Genomic DNA, 17156 nt, shown 5'->3' on the forward strand with positions numbered 1-17156 from the left:
AGAGCAGTTTGTCTGTGTAAATGCTGCAGTGTAGCCAACTGATAGTGTGTGTTACCTTGCAAATATTTAATGAGGAATAGGATGTCACTTTCTGGTTGTTTTTTAAAACATTATATTGGAAATAAACTAAAAGTAAATTAACTTAAAATGCCAGAAAGGAAGCATTTAAACCACCAAGGACCAAAATAGTCCAAAAATCCTATGATGTCCCTGTTTAATCTTAATGCATTTTCATGTAACAGCTGTCCTTCATTTAAATAAAACAAATGTCTTGATAGAATTGGCATGCCAGCAAAAGTTGTGTATCACAACTTGACACACATGTGATGAGTACAGGGATGAGCAAGTGATAAGGCACTTTGGTGTGGTTATGAGGAGTTTGTCTGTGTAAATGCTGCAGTGTAGCCTACTGATATTGTGTTACCTGCACATATTTTATGAGGAATAGGATGCCACTTTCTGGTTGTTTTTTAAAACATTATATTGGAAATAAACTAAAATTAACTTAAAATTACACAAAACAAGATTATTCCTATCCTTATCCCCATTTACTCTTCAATGCCTGGATGGGGATAGTCTTTATGTATTTGTGGCCAGAAGGCAATAAATGGCAGGTCTCAATAAATGTTTTATGGCATATTAGCCCCCCCTTGAATAGAGACAAATTTCGCATTTTGAATAGTTGGTAGATTCTCATAAGATATATTGAATCTGTATGTGTCCATGTGTCTAATAAAGGCAACTACTTACACACAAGCTTTTCTATGTGTTAGGCGTTCTGACAGAAATATAACAGTGTGTAAATGGAAATGTCATGCCCGGTTTCTTGTTTATTTGACCTGTAAAGCATTTTATACAACTGATCTATTTCATGCTTATTTTCTGTAACATATTTGTGTTGTAACTAAGCAAAATTTGCTGGCAACAACTGAGATGTCATTTTCTTGTTTTCTCAGCCTAAACCACTGTAGTCTGAGATTACCAGCCATATACTCCCCTGCGCTGGCACATAAGAGCAAGGTCAAGCAGAACCCACTAATATTGTGGGTTAAATGAAAAAAATATATATATATTCTGTGTGTTGATTGGATTTAGTAAAACAGTCAGAATAATGACGGACTGGCCTGAAATGCTCTTAGTTCTCCAGTGGTCTTAGAGTTTCAACAGGGTTAATGAAACTCTTGCCATAAACAATATGAAAACAAAACATGTGAGACGTCTCTTCAGATATCCAGTTCTCCAACAGGCCTTTTTACAGAAGACATTTTGACATGTCACAGTAGGAAAAGCACAGGTGTAAACAATACAGTTAACGATGGCTTAATTCCATTCAGCTGCTTCAGTGTCGAGGTCCTGCTATTGTGCTCATTGTCACAGTTTACTGGGACACTTGAACAGAAAGCAGCCAACACTATTACTGTTATTAGTAACACCTGTGCTTTTCCTACTGTGACAAGTCAAAAGGCCTGCTGTGAAAAATAACTCTTTTCTTATAAAGATGAATACACAGCTGTGGAGACCGGAAGAGAGAGTGAAGGAAGCAGCAGTTGGCCAAAGGGAGGCCTCAAGGGGTTCACATTGATTCAGAGTAAGACCTTGTCTGTATTGTGTGACTGATATTATTTTAAAAAAATGATATTGTTTTTTTTTTGTCTTCACAAACAGGTGGCGGGTTAGCAGTTGGAACAGTGCTCCTCATAGGTGAGCATCTGACTTGACTAATTGAACACTGGTTTAAAGGTCCCATTAAAAGGATTCCTTAATGTGATGTAATATGTCCAGTTATGGAGACAAAGGTGTTGTGATTGGACAAAACAGCCTTTTTAATAGGATTGTTAAAAAATGTGTAATAACTTTATTGGTTAGACTTTTGTGCTGCTCTCACTAATGCAGCATAAGGTCCCCACTGAGGATGGGCTATTTTCCAGGAAGTTCAAGTACACATTTAATTGGATACCTAATAGCATTAATAATATTATATTAGCAGATACTATAACTATATCTTCTGGTGAGTCATTTTGCTAATCCTTTGTTAAATTGTCATCAGACACCAAAGTCTTGAGTTATAGCCATTTATAAATGAGAGTAACTTGTACCAAATAGTACATGTGACACATGTTACACAGTCTGTGGCGAATAGAGTGCATGTGACTCCATAGTACACACAGTACAAGCCTTTTTGTCTTTAGGCTTCATGAGCAAGTTTGATGTGTTCATTATAGTTCATAAAGCGATGTTTTAATACCTGAAGCCATGTCCTTTTATTTGCTCTGAATGGAGCCATGGAGGAAAACGTTGCAACTAATGAACTACTGTCAATAGAAGATGCCTCGGATGACGTCAGTGCATTGAAATACAGTTTACATCATATACAATATTAAAGGAACAGTGTGTACATTTAGGGGTATCTATTGGCAGAAATAGAATATGATATTAATAAGTATGTTTTCTTTAGTGTATAATCACCTGAAAATAAGAATCGTTGTTTTCGTTACCATAGAATGAGCCGTTTATATCTAAATAGGGAGCGGGTTCTCTCTTCACGGAGCCAGTCGCCATGTTTCTACAGTAGCCCAGAACGAACAAACCACTGTGTTAACTTTTCCTGCTTGGGCCAGATTCGATAACGTTACTCGCTCTGGAGGTAACCCCCCGTCACTCCACTCAGCCGCCGGGAAACAAGACACAGGAAACCTCTGTTGGTCTTGAGGAGCTGCAGCATTTATTTCTGCACAAACTGCAACTTCCACTGAACATTCACTTGATATTCACAGAGCTAAACTAACTCTGTCCTCTGCTCCACTAGCTCACTTGTTTGCTCACACATTCGCCACCGCGCTCTCTCTCATGCTTCACCACTCACTTGACACCTACACACGCACTCTACGCACTGGCTCTGCTATTCTCCAAATGACCTACGCTACTCTTACAACAACTGTCTCTAGAGATTCGCGTATGCTCGTCGGCCACCGTAGTTCTCCTACCCGCTTGGCACACGGGAGAGGTTTCAATCTGCAACCTTACCACTAGATGTTACTACATCCTGTACACTGTTCCTTTAAATACTTTAAGCCAGGAAGATGCATATAAGCTACTCTTTTCTGGTTCATTATAGCCTTCAGCTTTTCGGCAACTCTCTAAGTCATATACAGTATATATATATTGAATGACTGCATTAACACATCGCTGAAAGTACATATATTACATATTCATGTATAGCCAAAAATCAAATGTACCCCCAAAGCTGAATTCAGTAGCCCTTCAGTAGCTAATGATACTGTCTGTCTGTTCTCGGGCTCTTTGTGGTTAGCGTGTCACCGTCTAGCAGAATAGCAAATAGACTAATGACCTGAGGGTCTCTAGTTAGAATCCCAGGTGTTCACACATCCACTCTGATACTTAATGGATATGCTCATCTGCAGATGTGTTATAGAAGTTTTCGGAAGTACATTCAAAGCAAGTGGGTTTTCTATGCGCATAAATGTCTTCCACCGTGTTATTATTGTTATTATCATTCATCATAGGCTAGGCTATATGCACTGGTAGACAGTAAGGTTAAGGTATTCTTGTTTCCCCTTGAAGCTGTAATTTGTGTGTAGCAAAGGCCTATACCAACAGATGATATTGCTTTGCCCTTTAATTCACCCCCCCAATCGATGCAGGAGTCAGTGATTATACACTAATGCGTTCTTCCCTTCCATTTTGGGAATCAACGTACGGTTGGTTTCATCTGGTAATGAGAGACACAGTAAAGGTGAAATGCGTGTGTGAGCTCTCTTGTGTTTGTCTCTGAAAGAGCGGTGTGTGTGTGTGTGTGTGTGTGTGTGTGTGTGTGTGTGTGTGTGTGTGCACACTGCTGTCTATTTTGTTGTGTGTGTGTGTGTGTGTGGGACGGGGGGAGTTTGGAGTGTGTGTTTGTTTGTGTTTGTTTCAGGCAGTCGTCTCCTACAGTCTGCCCCTTTAGCCGTGATGGCCTGTTTGTGAGACACAGACATAAAATTATCAGACTGGTCGTCGTCTGCCTTTGAAGTGTCTTGAGCTGTCCGTCCTGATTTGTCAACTGGAGGGGGATCAGCTCAGTATGGCTGCTGTCTGGAGATCTCTCATCTCTTGTGTTTTCGTAATGGAAGGAACAAAGCTTCCCAGTGCTTATTATGTTGACCATGTATGGTTTCATTCTGTTAGTTTAAGTGAATGTGTTTTCCCTTTTAATGCACCCGTAATAATTACTATTAAATATGGCCTGATTGTTTTACATGCATTTCAAAGCTTTAAAGTGCACTTTGAATATTAATTATCTTAGATTTGAGCATAGTTTTAGTATTTATGTAGAAGACTCGGGGTGTGAATCCCTAGTTTCATCATGATTAGATATTATATAGATTCTTTGGACAACGATATGATATTTGCCGATATCACAAAGTCTGCCACGATATGATTTAGATTAGATTCAATTCAGGGGTCTACGATTGATATGAGATGATATCATATGCCTTTTTAACACGATCATCTAAAAAAAAAAAAAAACTAAAATGTGATTTGACAATTTTATTACTGGGCTTTTCCAGACATTTAAATGAAAAACAATCTATTCTTTTTAATTATCTGTTAAGAATTTCAAAATACAGGAGTATCTTAAAGATGATGATCGATGTTTTCACTTTGCATCGATATAGTGGATCGTTGATCGTTAAATTGAGATATCGATCCAGATCGATGGATCGTCACACCCCTATAGAATACTATAACAAATATTTTAGAAGTAGTTCATCACAAATATTACTCTGACAAACTAAGTAGGCCTAATAGTTAGAAAGTACAACTTATTTTATATAACTGCAGTGAGAATGTATAGCAACATGCAATGAAAAGACATCATCTCTGAAGTTACTTAATCGCAATTACAAACACCTCTGTAGAGGTAGGATATCATGAAAATTAGTTCAGATCTTTATTTGTCCCACAAGAGGAAATTCTTTGGCAGCATGGCAGCACAAAAACATAAAACGTTAACACAATAAAAAGATAATAAAACACCTAAATACATCAAAAGTGCTGGTACTATACATGCAATGATGATGATGATGATGACATTACTTTATTGTCAAATCAAGTCTGACATTTTTCTTGCATCTCAGCAGATCCATTTGCAACATCTGCAAAGACAAAAATTGAAGACGGGAAACAAGGATACGCAAGGGATATTGTACAGCGAGCGATCATTGTAGTGAAATAAACCCTGACAGGGCGATGCGGCGGGGTCTTGCATCGCCCTGAAGGGGTTTGTTTCACAAAAATTACCCGCTATAGCTGAACATTATCCTGCTTATTACACGGCTAATTACTGAAGAAGAACTACATCCATAGCAACGGTCTGTTATACATTGCAGCGGTCTGCTTTAAAGAAATAACAGACCGTAGAATGTCGTGATTAACCAATCAGAATTGAGTATTTAACAAAGCCGTGTAATAAACACATTTAACATACCATTACAATCACCGCAAACAATATATTCAAGACCCTTCAGCCGATGTGCGATTCGGCTCCATATTTAATTTTAGGATTGACTGGTCCACAAAAGAGTGCTTCAGTCTAACATATTAAGTTGTGGAACCCTGTATCTCTGATTCGATGGCAACAATTTGTATTCACTGCTCAGGACCTGGTTGTGGTCAGAGACGATATTGTTAGCGAGCCTTACTATGTTATTATGGTTCATTCATAAAGTTTCTCAAGGGGTTGACCTACAATCTTTAAGCAGATTTTCATTTGATGGAGCAGTTTTGACTTTAAAGTGGTGGACAGACATTTGTTCCGTGTAGTATTACAATACTGTACAACACAGCAGTAAAGAACAGAAGAAGAATTTGTCTACTCACCCCGAAAGACCGAAGGCGGCGGAGAATATAAATTCTTTGTTTTGTCCTTTTGCAGACAGATTCAGTGTGGTCCATCCAGGACAGCAGACAGCCTATCATTACCCCCAAAACTTATCTGAAAGCACCTGCTTGATTTTTTTTCTAAATGGATAACAACAGGAACTTTATGAGAGTTCAGATGGTGAACCAAATACAGAATACAAAAAAAGATTGTAAAACCAGGTAAAAACTACAACAATAAGAACAGGGATAAGATAATAAGCAGGATTTTTCAGCTGTAACTTCTGCATGTGAGAGGCTTAGACACCTAACAGCTCCTAAGAGGCCAAGTTATCTGTTTTAGGCAGGTTTTAATGTGTCATGGGTAAACAATCTAAAAAATCCATGTGCCTCGAACACCAACAAACTGAATTGATAAAGAGGAACAACAGTCACAAGTTGAAGCTGAACAATAGAGATATGTCAGACATATATGGTAGCTATATGGGGCTCGACAGATGCTGCTAATTGGCATTTAACGGTAACCTAATACTGTAGCAGTATTTACAATGGTGATTCAGCTATTTTAATTAGTGCAGTTCCTATGTGGCAGTATTCACAACGGTGATTCAGTTATTTTAAAGCTCAAGGTCTTTTTCACTAAGTGTCTTTATTTTGTTTACCTGCCATATGGCCTAAATTAATTTGAGCTGCTCAGAAATAAATTATATAGACCAAAGATTCATACAAGAGGGAAAACACCCTGACCTAGATATTTCGTCTCCTCCCCCTGCGGCTTTAGCAGATATGATTCAGGACTCTCGCACTTCCTCTCCCCTGTTTGGAGGCAAATGAAGCCGAGGCGTTTCCCCCCCCTTTACCAAACCTTAGTCAGAATCCGCAAAAAAAAGGAAGGAAAAAATCATCCCATGACTGTCCAGAGTGACTGATCTACCTCAAAGATATGACCGTCCCCCCACCCCCTGTTGCTCGTATACCCCGCCACCTCCCTCCCCCTCCCTTACCCCCCGCCTCAACAGCCTAATGACTCCTGGAGGTTCCATTTGTAAGGCTCCCATAGAAACACAGCCACAATAGGCCCCATCTTGAGAGGGCCCATCTGGGAGTCTTTGTGGGGCCTGCTGAAAGCCACAAAGGCCTGCTGACCTAGAAACCCATCAATAAGAGAACAGGGAGCCCCACCGACAACAAATTGAAGAGCCATGGAATTTCCTGTGCCATCCTAAGTCCGTAGGTGAGGACATAGACCGGGAACGTGGGAGGGGGGAATTCTCCGGATGTTTGAGGATGACACGTCAGGATGTCATTCCCAAGCTGTCAGCTGTATATGCCCATTACCTTAAACTGTCACTGCTGCCTTTGTCCTTGTGCCCACTGTTTGTCATTGTGTGGAGAGGCCTATGAAATCTTTACAAAATGATGATTGTGACAGGAAGCAGCAGCAGCATGCTGGGTGGAGTTATGTGCCCTGCTAGGAGGAGGGGGTTTCACGGTGATGATGCTTGTGGGTTTGGGGTGTGGAATGGCCGGGTGGCCGCTTTGTGTGCATGGAGAAAGGCATACCTTTGGGAAAGTGGGTTTGATGTCGCTGCCTGTCCATTTAATGCTTGAGATGCTCCTATTAATGAGACTGTAATGCCATCGCTCCAAGCTGAGAATCACCCTCTCCACTTGTGTTTAAAAGTCTCTCGTGTAACTTTTATATGCCTTTTAACCTACTTTTATGATAATAAATACACCTGATGTGATTGACAGTAGAAACATAATAATGAAAGGATGCCACTGCCATCAGAATTCACACAAAAAGTGGAGAGATTCAAGTGAACCAGATGTCGGGAAGCATTTTGAGGACAGGCACTATCTTCTCCTGCTTTCTGCCTCCTCTTGTCAGTCGTCTTGACAGCTGGGGTACCTTTGTGTTCACGGGGGAGGTGTCAGGTGAATGCTTGAGACAGGTGTCTCCCTCTCACCTCCGCTGCTGGTCGGAGATATGATAGGTGAAAGTGGACAGGAATACTGTGAAGACCTTAACAAGTGAGCTGAACATGTCAGCTCAGTAACACCTATGTTTCTGTGCCATGTCGATTGCCACTTCATCTGTCCCCTACAAAAGGTAGCCCGAATGTGGTCCTTACATCAATTACAGTTAGCGACTGTGATGTAGTCGTAAACTTCTGGATCTGTGGTGTCTGAATGAACGGTCGGAACGAGACAAGATCCAGTGATAGATTTGAAGTTGATATATTTTTCATGGGGAAGATGTCGTACCTATTTTTATCACTAAATCATTTCCTTAGGCCTTACAGATGATTTTAGCAATGTGGCATTGATTGACAGAGTGTGTGTTTATTTGAGTTTTCCACTCGCACTCAAACTCTGATTGCTCCTGTCTTTTGTGTCTTTTTCAGAGGAGGACCGATATGATAGCTACTCTCGTATGATCTTAAAGTACTTCCTGGCAGAAGGAGTGGTGTGTCGACATGAACTTTTCGTGGCGGCGGCTCAAGATAACCCAGATGACATCTTACAGGTATGAGTGGATGTCCCGGCGTCTATTCTATAAGCTGTCAGGAAGGAAATTTGTTGTACTGCGAGGTATAATTTTTTTTTTCGAGCTACAAGTCTTGACAAACCATCCACAAAGAAGCAAGGATGGCCTCAATATGTCTACTTTAACATCGTCCCTGTGCAACTGTTGTACTGTCAAAAAGACATCTTTTGAAAAACTTTTGTTTACCTTTTAGTCATCAGAAGATGTTGGGAATACTTGTAGAAGTATTTTCTTTGTCACAATATAGCAATCAACTCCCACTGAACTGGTCAGACCATGATTTAGCGGGTATTATAGGCGCACAGCTTTCCCCAAGATGTGTCAGGGTCAGCGGGGGTATCTGAGAGGTCGAGGGTGGCATGGTTGTGGCATTGTTGAAATGTTTCCCGATGCATCACTCTGTGAAGAGGACCGTAGCCCCAGAAGCTGACTGCCACCCAGCATACAGGAGGAGGGCCTCTCTCCCACTGATTGATAGTGGGAGGGGTCACAGCCTCACCCTCTCTTTACATATCAAAGGCTTATTAGGAGACGGGGACTCCCAGTGGGGATATATCACATCATTTAGTGTTTTCACAGCTACATTCACAGTATGCTAATCTTCAGATGCTACGGTTGTACTTTATGCATTACGTTAACATGGACACAAGAAACAAGCTTATTGGAAGACATCAAGTTAAAGCAGGAAATTTGAGAACGTGTTCACATGCACTGTAAAAGCCACGTTTACTTGCATCGGCTAATCGGTCAGATTTCCCACCCACCATACCATGTTTTTGAACCAAGGAGCGAGATTTGTTTCCATTTTTGTTGGAATTTTTTTTCTGGTTGCACAGTGAAAGAACTGGCTCTGTTATGAGAGAGCTCAGACTTTTTTTCTTATTGTGCGCATCACATTGAATTTTACAAGTAGTCTACTGTTAAGCGTTAGAAACTGACGGACTTATTTCAGTTCCAGTTTTTAGTCAGACTTTGGATCTAAATATGTGTGATACAAGAACACATTGCTATAAGGATAATTGATCCCGCCGCACTGCTGCCACAGCAATACTTTGCCTGTGTGAAGACTTTGTGCTCTTGTAAATAAAAACATTAGAAATCTAGTTTGGTTTATACGTGGCAACCAAATCAGGATTCTCCAGGAACAATCTCACGGTTCTATCTGGGTTTTCTCAATTGCTTCAACAAAATTAAAGAAACCAAGTTTGCTTTTTGTTTAGATTAAAGAATTCAGGTTGCTCTCGAAAGCTGACACTTTAGTGCATGTACATTAGGGCTGTCGACTAACACTCATAAGATTTTGTCAACTAATCGATTAATTGATTTAATCAATAGACCTGTGAAACTGAGTTTCTCCACAGAGAGATCGCACAAAAGCACCACTTTAAATCTTGAGTTTACTACAGATGTGCTCATAGGTTTCTTGGAAATAAGTCATTCAGCATGCAAAAAGTAAAAAAAATGATTAATCAACTAAAGAAATCTTAGTCGACTCAGACCAAAACGACCAATTAGTCGGCTAACGACTAAGAGGGGTCAGCCCTAATGTACATTATGCACTGATAGATAAGACTGTGCTGTCTTGTCATACTGTGACAAGTCACATGCTATTACACACCAATAAGGATAATTTAAAATGTCTCTTGACCATTCATTCACAATTCACACATTTTAATTTATTATACTCATTGTATCATTTTGTACAGGAACTCCCTGCTCCCATCCTGGACGATGTTGCTATCCACAAACCAGTGGAGCAGCCCAGGCTGTCATGTGAACCTCAGGACAGTTTGGACGCCATGAAGATCGCCTGGCGCTATCAGAATCTTCCAAAAGTACAGGTAACCAGGTGATCACATGACAGTTTGTCTTGTCTGTTATTATAATGATTGCAGCATATTTGGACTACAATGTACAGTATAGTTTATGTAACTTTGTAATCACGCTACTTTTATTAAAAGTGTTAATGATTGTATGAGAAAGCACAGCACTGGCTCTCTGGTCTTAGTGGTTTGGCAATTGTCTCTACCACTAAATCCATCAGCTTCTAAACTCCTTTGTGGAGTGAATGAGGCCTCAGACTCTCCTTTCAGAGCTGGACCAGATTACTCACACTTAGCTGGCAATAGGTAGGCTTTTCACTGGTCCCCAAACTCACATATACACACATACACACACGCCTGCACCCCTGCTTAGCCTGGGAAACAAGAGTACTTTGCAGCCTGTGCATTGACATGTCTGCTCGCTCAACCCTGTGACCCAGACCTGCGCCTCTGTCTTCCCCCAAATCCCTGCCTTTCCCCCTGCTAGGGTCGGCAGCCCTACACTCTTTCTTCCGCTTTGAGGAGAAGTGACCCTCCCCTTCTAGTTCTCTGCAGTCTCCCCCCTTCAGTCTATAATCCATATCGCTATGTGGATTAACAGCACACAGTGTGTCCCTGGGGATCCTCTCCCTCTTTCTCTCTCCCTGGAAACTTCTTTATATCTGTGTCCTTTCCTCATCTCTCCCCCTTCCCCTGTAAAATCGTCTTTACAAACCACTAGTAAGCCCCAACCAGAGGATTTGCATCCCAAATTCACCCCCAGAGTCAACGCTTACTTTCCCCTTACACACACCTCTCCTGGCATGGCCCGCTGTTTCGCTCTCCCGATGAAGACATCAGATCAAAGGTGAGGCCGTCAGGGCAGGGATGGAACGCTAAGCGGGTTGCCTAGCTCACAAAGAGAAGATGAGCCCCTGACCCCCCCCTGCCCTGCTGACCCCCTCGTCCCGCCAGGAGAGGGACACACCGGGGGCCCTAATCCAGATTAGGAGTAGATTAAGGGCCCCTCTAACAATGGAATCCCTGGTTTCACCGGGAGAGAAGAGCTAAAACTCTCTCTTTCAGCTGCAGGAAAACATCCGCCTTCCCCTGCGTCCCCGACACGTTTGCTTTCACAGCCAGAAGTGGACATTTATGTGAAGAAATGATTAAGAGCGTGGACGTAGTGGTTATTTAACTTCTCTGCTGTAGGAATGTTGAGGAATGACCCATAAACAATACAATTGCATTACCATAGTATTGTGAAGCACACTCATTTAACATATTAGAAAGACAAATGAGATTATTTTTTTGCTTTATTCTTATCTGAAATTAGTTAAATGCACATCATTTGTTGTAAGAAGTTTAAAGCAAGCAGCAGCGTCAGACGGATTATTGAAAAGAAAATGAATAGCTCTTTAATTAAAGGTCTTTAGCGTTCATTGAGTTTGACCTGTTGACCTCCTCAGAGTGCCCTGGCATCGTCATCCCGGTTCGGGCACTACTACGACGTCTCCAAGACGATGGAGCCAGAAATTCGCCAGGCAGCCAAGTGCCACCTCTTCTACCTCCCAGAACATCCCGCCCAGTCGTCACCCACACACAGGTAAAACGACAAGACATCATCCACAGTATGCATGGAAACCAATGAGACACCATCTGCAGAGCACAGGCACACAAACACGACATCAGCCACAAAACACAGTTACACAAATGAGACATCTTAAACAGAACACAGGTAAGCAAACATGGCACCGTTCACAGAATACAGGTAAACCAACAATGCAGACTGACCAACATAATTTAAAGAGCGTATACTGTATATAAACCCTGCATCCAGCATGTGCTTTAGAGGAAAGTCAACCTGAGAAGAAGAAACTCTAGATTTAGCACTCTCCAGTATCAAGTAGAGCACCTTTTGTTTGGGATACTCATTTATAGAAATCAAATAAACTATAGAGCTGCAACTAGATATTCTTTTCATTATCAATTAAACTCATTACATTTCTTGATTGTTTTGTCTATAAAATGTTAGAAATAGTAAAAGAAAAAAAAGCCCATCACAGGAGAAACAAGTTAATATATTCAGATGTTTTATTTTGGGCGACGAACAGTCCAAAAAGCAAACATATTCAATTTACTTTGATATAAAAAAGAAAAAGAGGAAATCATCACATTTCAGAAGCTGGAACCAGTTAATGTTTGGGCTGAACGATTTAGAAAAAATATTTAATTGTGATTATTTTGACTGATATTGTAATTACGATATGATTTGAGATATTAGAGGGAATGATAATTTTTACATAATTATTCTCATTTTCATTGGAAAAACATATTGAAAGGATGATGGTGTGATTTTTTTTGCGGGGATCTGTACCAAACAAAGATGTTTTCTTAAATCTGTAGAATATGATGTGTAGGCCAGGACATCTCTGCAGCCCCACAATATTTAATTTAAAATGGTATTATGACACACATCTCGTCTTTAACAAATATTGCGCCTCCTGCGATTTGAAAATTGCAGTAGGTCATATTGCGATTTCGATAAAATTTCAATTAATTGTGCAGCCCTAGTTAATGTGTGACATATCTGCTTGAAAAATGACTGAAATTATTAAAAAGATATCGTATAAAAAAGTTATTATATAATAATAATATACATTTTCGGTAGATCAGCTAATCAATAAATTCATTTTTTCAGCTCTAATAAAGTACAGTACACTTTATTAGTTTTTTATACATAGTCACTAAGATATACTGAATTGCTTAAAAATCTGAATCATTACACCTGAAATTTAAGCATCCACAGTTTTAATCATATAATTTAAATGTAATGTCAACAAAACAGTCTTTTTTTTAATTAATATAAATTTTTAAAAGCTCAGTATATTATACGCTTTAAACAGCTGATACAAATCAGTTAAAAAAACAGCTGGGTCCATCCTCTACTCTGAGCAGCTTGCCATTGGCCTAAGACATGCAGCCTCTTGGAAAGGTTGTGTATGTCTATTCAAATAAGGGTCTTGTTTGCTCAGCGTCTGTTTGATTTCTCCTGCGTTGAGTGTATTTAGGGTTCAGAGGTCATGCAGGCTCTTTACTCGGAGAGTGCTGTTGAACACACAAGGGCACACGTAGGCACACACACGCACACACACACTGGGTAAATACAGCAATCTGGAGCACAGAGGATGTGGAGGAGGCTTTAAAGAATCCCTCTTCCTTTATTTCAGCAAACAGAGACTGTTTACCGAGCGCCCATGCAAACACATTAGATGTTGTGGATGTCCAGTTTAAAGTACAGCACGCAAATAGCATTCGCTGTTTTACTAAATATCAGCTCAGAACGTAAAATGCCTATTAATAGGGAACAAATAAAATATCCTCTCCGTTGATGGTTTGCGGTGTTGTGTGGCAGTGTAGTGAGTAAGAGTGACATGGCAGTACTGAGTGGCGCCATGAATGGTTTATAGATCTTAGACACTTTGACAGCAGGAAACTACACCTGCACCGCACCATTGTGCCCCCAGCCCCGCCCCAATACTGACACATATATACACACACACACACACACACACACACACACACATGCAGCATATTACACACGCACATGTACCACACAAACTCCTAAGCAGGCTACTCCCCCTTGCACGTGTCCACAGCCCCATGTTGATACCCTAGCTGTTAAATTGCTCCGTTTCACTTGAAGGCATAATTGGCACAAATTGCTCTCTAGGTGATACAGATCCTGTTGTTTAAGACCAAGCATCCCCCTTCTCTCCTCCTTTCTTCCCTCACTGAAAGAGGAACGCCGAGATAAAGAAGCTTCCCCGTGTATGATCCTAATTAGCAGACGCACTAGCCCCTGTAGCTAAGCACCTAGACCTTTTTGGTACCTGAATGAGGGGTGCTCAGTAGGGGTAGCTAAAACACAATGCCGTCCCACACAATGGCTGCCAACCGGAGGCAACCTCCTGCTCAACTGCGTGTCAAAACCATCCCAGCCCCCTACCTCAGAGCAGGGGCATGGGCAGAGAGGCCAAGGAGGGTAGGTGTCCCTCTTTCACCAAGCCAGCTCTATCATTAGCCCCAGCGGGGTCAGGAGGCACCATTGTTGGGCTGAATAACTGAAATAGAGTACATGGATGTACTTGGCGCAAGTGTAATCAACACGAGTGTGTATTACTGTTCTTTATGCAGGGCTATTGGCGTGTGACCAATCTATGTTTATCAGCTTTTGTAGCCCGCAGGTTGAATTGACAACTGACGAAGCAACCCACTGTGACTCACTGCAGAGTGGTCATTACAATGGTGGGGTGTTCTTAAGTTGAGGGACCTGTGTAAAAAGATGGGGTTAACATTCCTATTGGCCATCCTAGAGGCTCAGCTGTAGCCCATCCCTTCACTGTTGCTAAATGTTGCTCCGATGGTACTGTATGGCCTTTGTCAATAGTGCACATCTTACCCCTGATTAAACACCAAAATGCTGTTCCCTGTTAATTTTAGATATCAGCCCATTAATCCCCCCCCCCTCCTCCTCACTTATTGTCTTTGTTGTGTGTCTGTTTGTGCATACGCACGTCTCATCTGTCTGTTTGTCTGTCTGTCTCGGCACAATCAGATCCTCAGGGAGCTGACAGAGAACCAGTCATGTTGTAATTTAATCAACCAAATAAATTAATTGGATCTCTTGATATGGATCATCTGTCTGCTTCAGTGGCTCCAGAAAAGCACAGTCAGGAGGAACATGCTGCAGTCATAGAGGATTAAGCTGCTGCGGTGAAAGGCTTGGCCCAGTTTTATCAAAATGGTTTCAATTACATTTTACACGTCCTGAGTAACCCCTTTTGTGTGTTCTCTTTCTGGTTGTCTCCTCCACTATGTCCACTCTCTCCTCTGTCCTGTGCTCTTCTCAGTACCATACTTGAGTCCTACTCTGCGTTGCTGAAGTCACTTCAAGAGGTCATAAACAGGGAGGGCTTCGATGTAGCAGCTCCCATGGTAAGAACCAGAAGTGAATGACTGCTTTGCATTTGTTTCTCTCAGCCTGAATTCAGAGGGGTTTTGACACATATTTTCTGCAACTACCACTTTAAGCAAACCAACACATGCTTTCACCAAACAGCCATCACACTGTGACTCTATGTATGAGTACGTTTGCAGCTTAAATGGCGGGCACTTCAGGCCACCAATCTCTTCATGTTATGAGTTATCACCGCTTCAACCCTCAACCCCTTGAGTGAGAGTGGAGTGCTAAAAATGGCTTCAGTTTGGTTTATTAATAAGACTATATTAGTAACAAATTGCACCAGCATCAGTCCAATTTAATCACACATATCAAATCTAGGGATGCAGCGATATTGGATCGGATATCGTGCTGTTCAATCGGGTGCCAATGGGGCCGATCTATTCGGTTCAATTCTATTTTTATAAATGATATACATTATATACTGGAATTTCAATTCCTGTTTAAGTTTTGACTGATTTGTTGCTGCATTAAAAAGGTTTACACTTGAATTCTAATTCCTGTTCATTTAGATTTTTTTACCAAAGTCCTGGTGTACAATTTATTATTTTAATATTAAATAACTGTTCAGAAAATGTATATTTATGTGTTTTTTTGTTACATTTTCTTTTACAAAGTTAGGAAAGCAATGTTTAAGTCAAGCCTGATATAGTCTTTGGTCTTTGTCATTGGTATCGGATCGGTATTTGGTATCGGCCGATACCGAAAGCCCAGGTATTGTATCTGGAGTGAAAAAGTCAGATCAGGTTTGATCAGGTCCCCTCCCAATGTCTGGCTCTCTGATTGACAGAAAACATTGCTGAAATGCAAAAGGCATGCAGCAAGCTGCCTCTAGCAGTCCTGCAACACAGGTGTGCATTTTTTCTTTTCATTCTCTAAATTTCGTTAAAGGTCGTTAAACTCTTTGACTGGCAGCTGCTAACATGTTCATGTGACAAATGTCTGCTTGTAGCTGCGTTAGTTACGATGAACCAAGTCAAGCTATTGTGCATTTAAATGATTACGTGTGATATGCATTAGAGGAGCATTTCTAAAAGAGAGATACATCCTTGATCTGCATCTGTGACCCCAAGCTCTTCTGTCACGTTTCAACCACCACTTCAGTCGAGTCTGTTTACCTCTCTGTCACCTGCTCGGGTTGGCCTCACCTGTGTGTCCCAGCTGTGTGTGTCTTACCTTTGACATACATCTTTGTAATAATCACCAGTCCTCTACAGAATGCCAGAAACATCCATGGCCCCGTCTGTTTCCCACAGACCCCAGTGTAATCCTCTTAACACTGTGATGTGCCTGTATATATGTATATATACAGTATGAGTGTGTGTGTGTGTGTGTGTGCACACCTCCCACGCCTTATTCACCTACTTTCAGTGACCCCTCTGCTCGTCACCTGGAGCCACCTCTCCCCCTGTCACTCACACGCAGGATTTACCTCCAGTACCCCCCACCCTCCCTCCCCGAGCGCTGTCACTCACGCCAGATTAACTGCTGACATCATTAAAGCAGTGTGGCCGCCTGACATGCTGTTGGCACAGTCCAGGAATGCAGACCGGCACAGAGCGACATGGGCGCTGGCACAAGAATTCCCAGTATGGGTGATAGTCAGTGTGTGCGTTTATATGTTTATTTGTTAATCTGCGATCATGGACTGTTAACAAGAAGCAGATTTCATATGAACTGTTATGTAAATAACAGATTAGAGCGAGGAGATTAATCTCCCAGAGCATATTCTTTGGAGTCTTCTGAGATGAATGGGACAGGGGCGGCAGCAGGACTGTGAGTCTCCGCAGAGATTGGCTGGTGATTAGTTTGTGGTCCCAGGCTGGCTGTAGTCTATATGGCTGGCCTCTAGTCCTTGGCTGGACTCAACTGGCACTGTTCCCTGATTTTTCTATAGGCT

The 17156-nt window shown here is 41.4% G+C and overlaps 1 protein-coding gene across 2 annotated transcripts in view; it reads left to right on the plus strand.

Moving 5' to 3' along the window:
* elp4 (elongator acetyltransferase complex subunit 4) overlaps positions 1-17156 on the plus strand; it is a 64585-nt gene that overhangs the window by 1021 nt on the left and 46408 nt on the right. For both annotated transcript variants that reach the window (XR_012590613.1, XM_074613358.1), the window contains exons 2-6: positions 1666-1701; positions 8289-8410; positions 10138-10272; positions 11703-11839; positions 15147-15231. Coding sequence is in view for 1 of the 2 variants with exons in the window: in XM_074613358.1 (XP_074469459.1) it covers positions 1666-1701; positions 8289-8410; positions 10138-10272; positions 11703-11839; positions 15147-15231 (515 nt within the window). In the remaining variant the exon portion in view is untranslated. The remainder of the gene's footprint in view (positions 1-1665; positions 1702-8288; positions 8411-10137; positions 10273-11702; positions 11840-15146; positions 15232-17156) is intronic.

This window comes from Sebastes fasciatus, chromosome 2 (genome assembly GCF_043250625.1).
Source record: "Sebastes fasciatus isolate fSebFas1 chromosome 2, fSebFas1.pri, whole genome shotgun sequence".
NCBI classification, from domain to species: Eukaryota; Metazoa; Chordata; class Actinopteri; order Perciformes; family Sebastidae; genus Sebastes; species Sebastes fasciatus.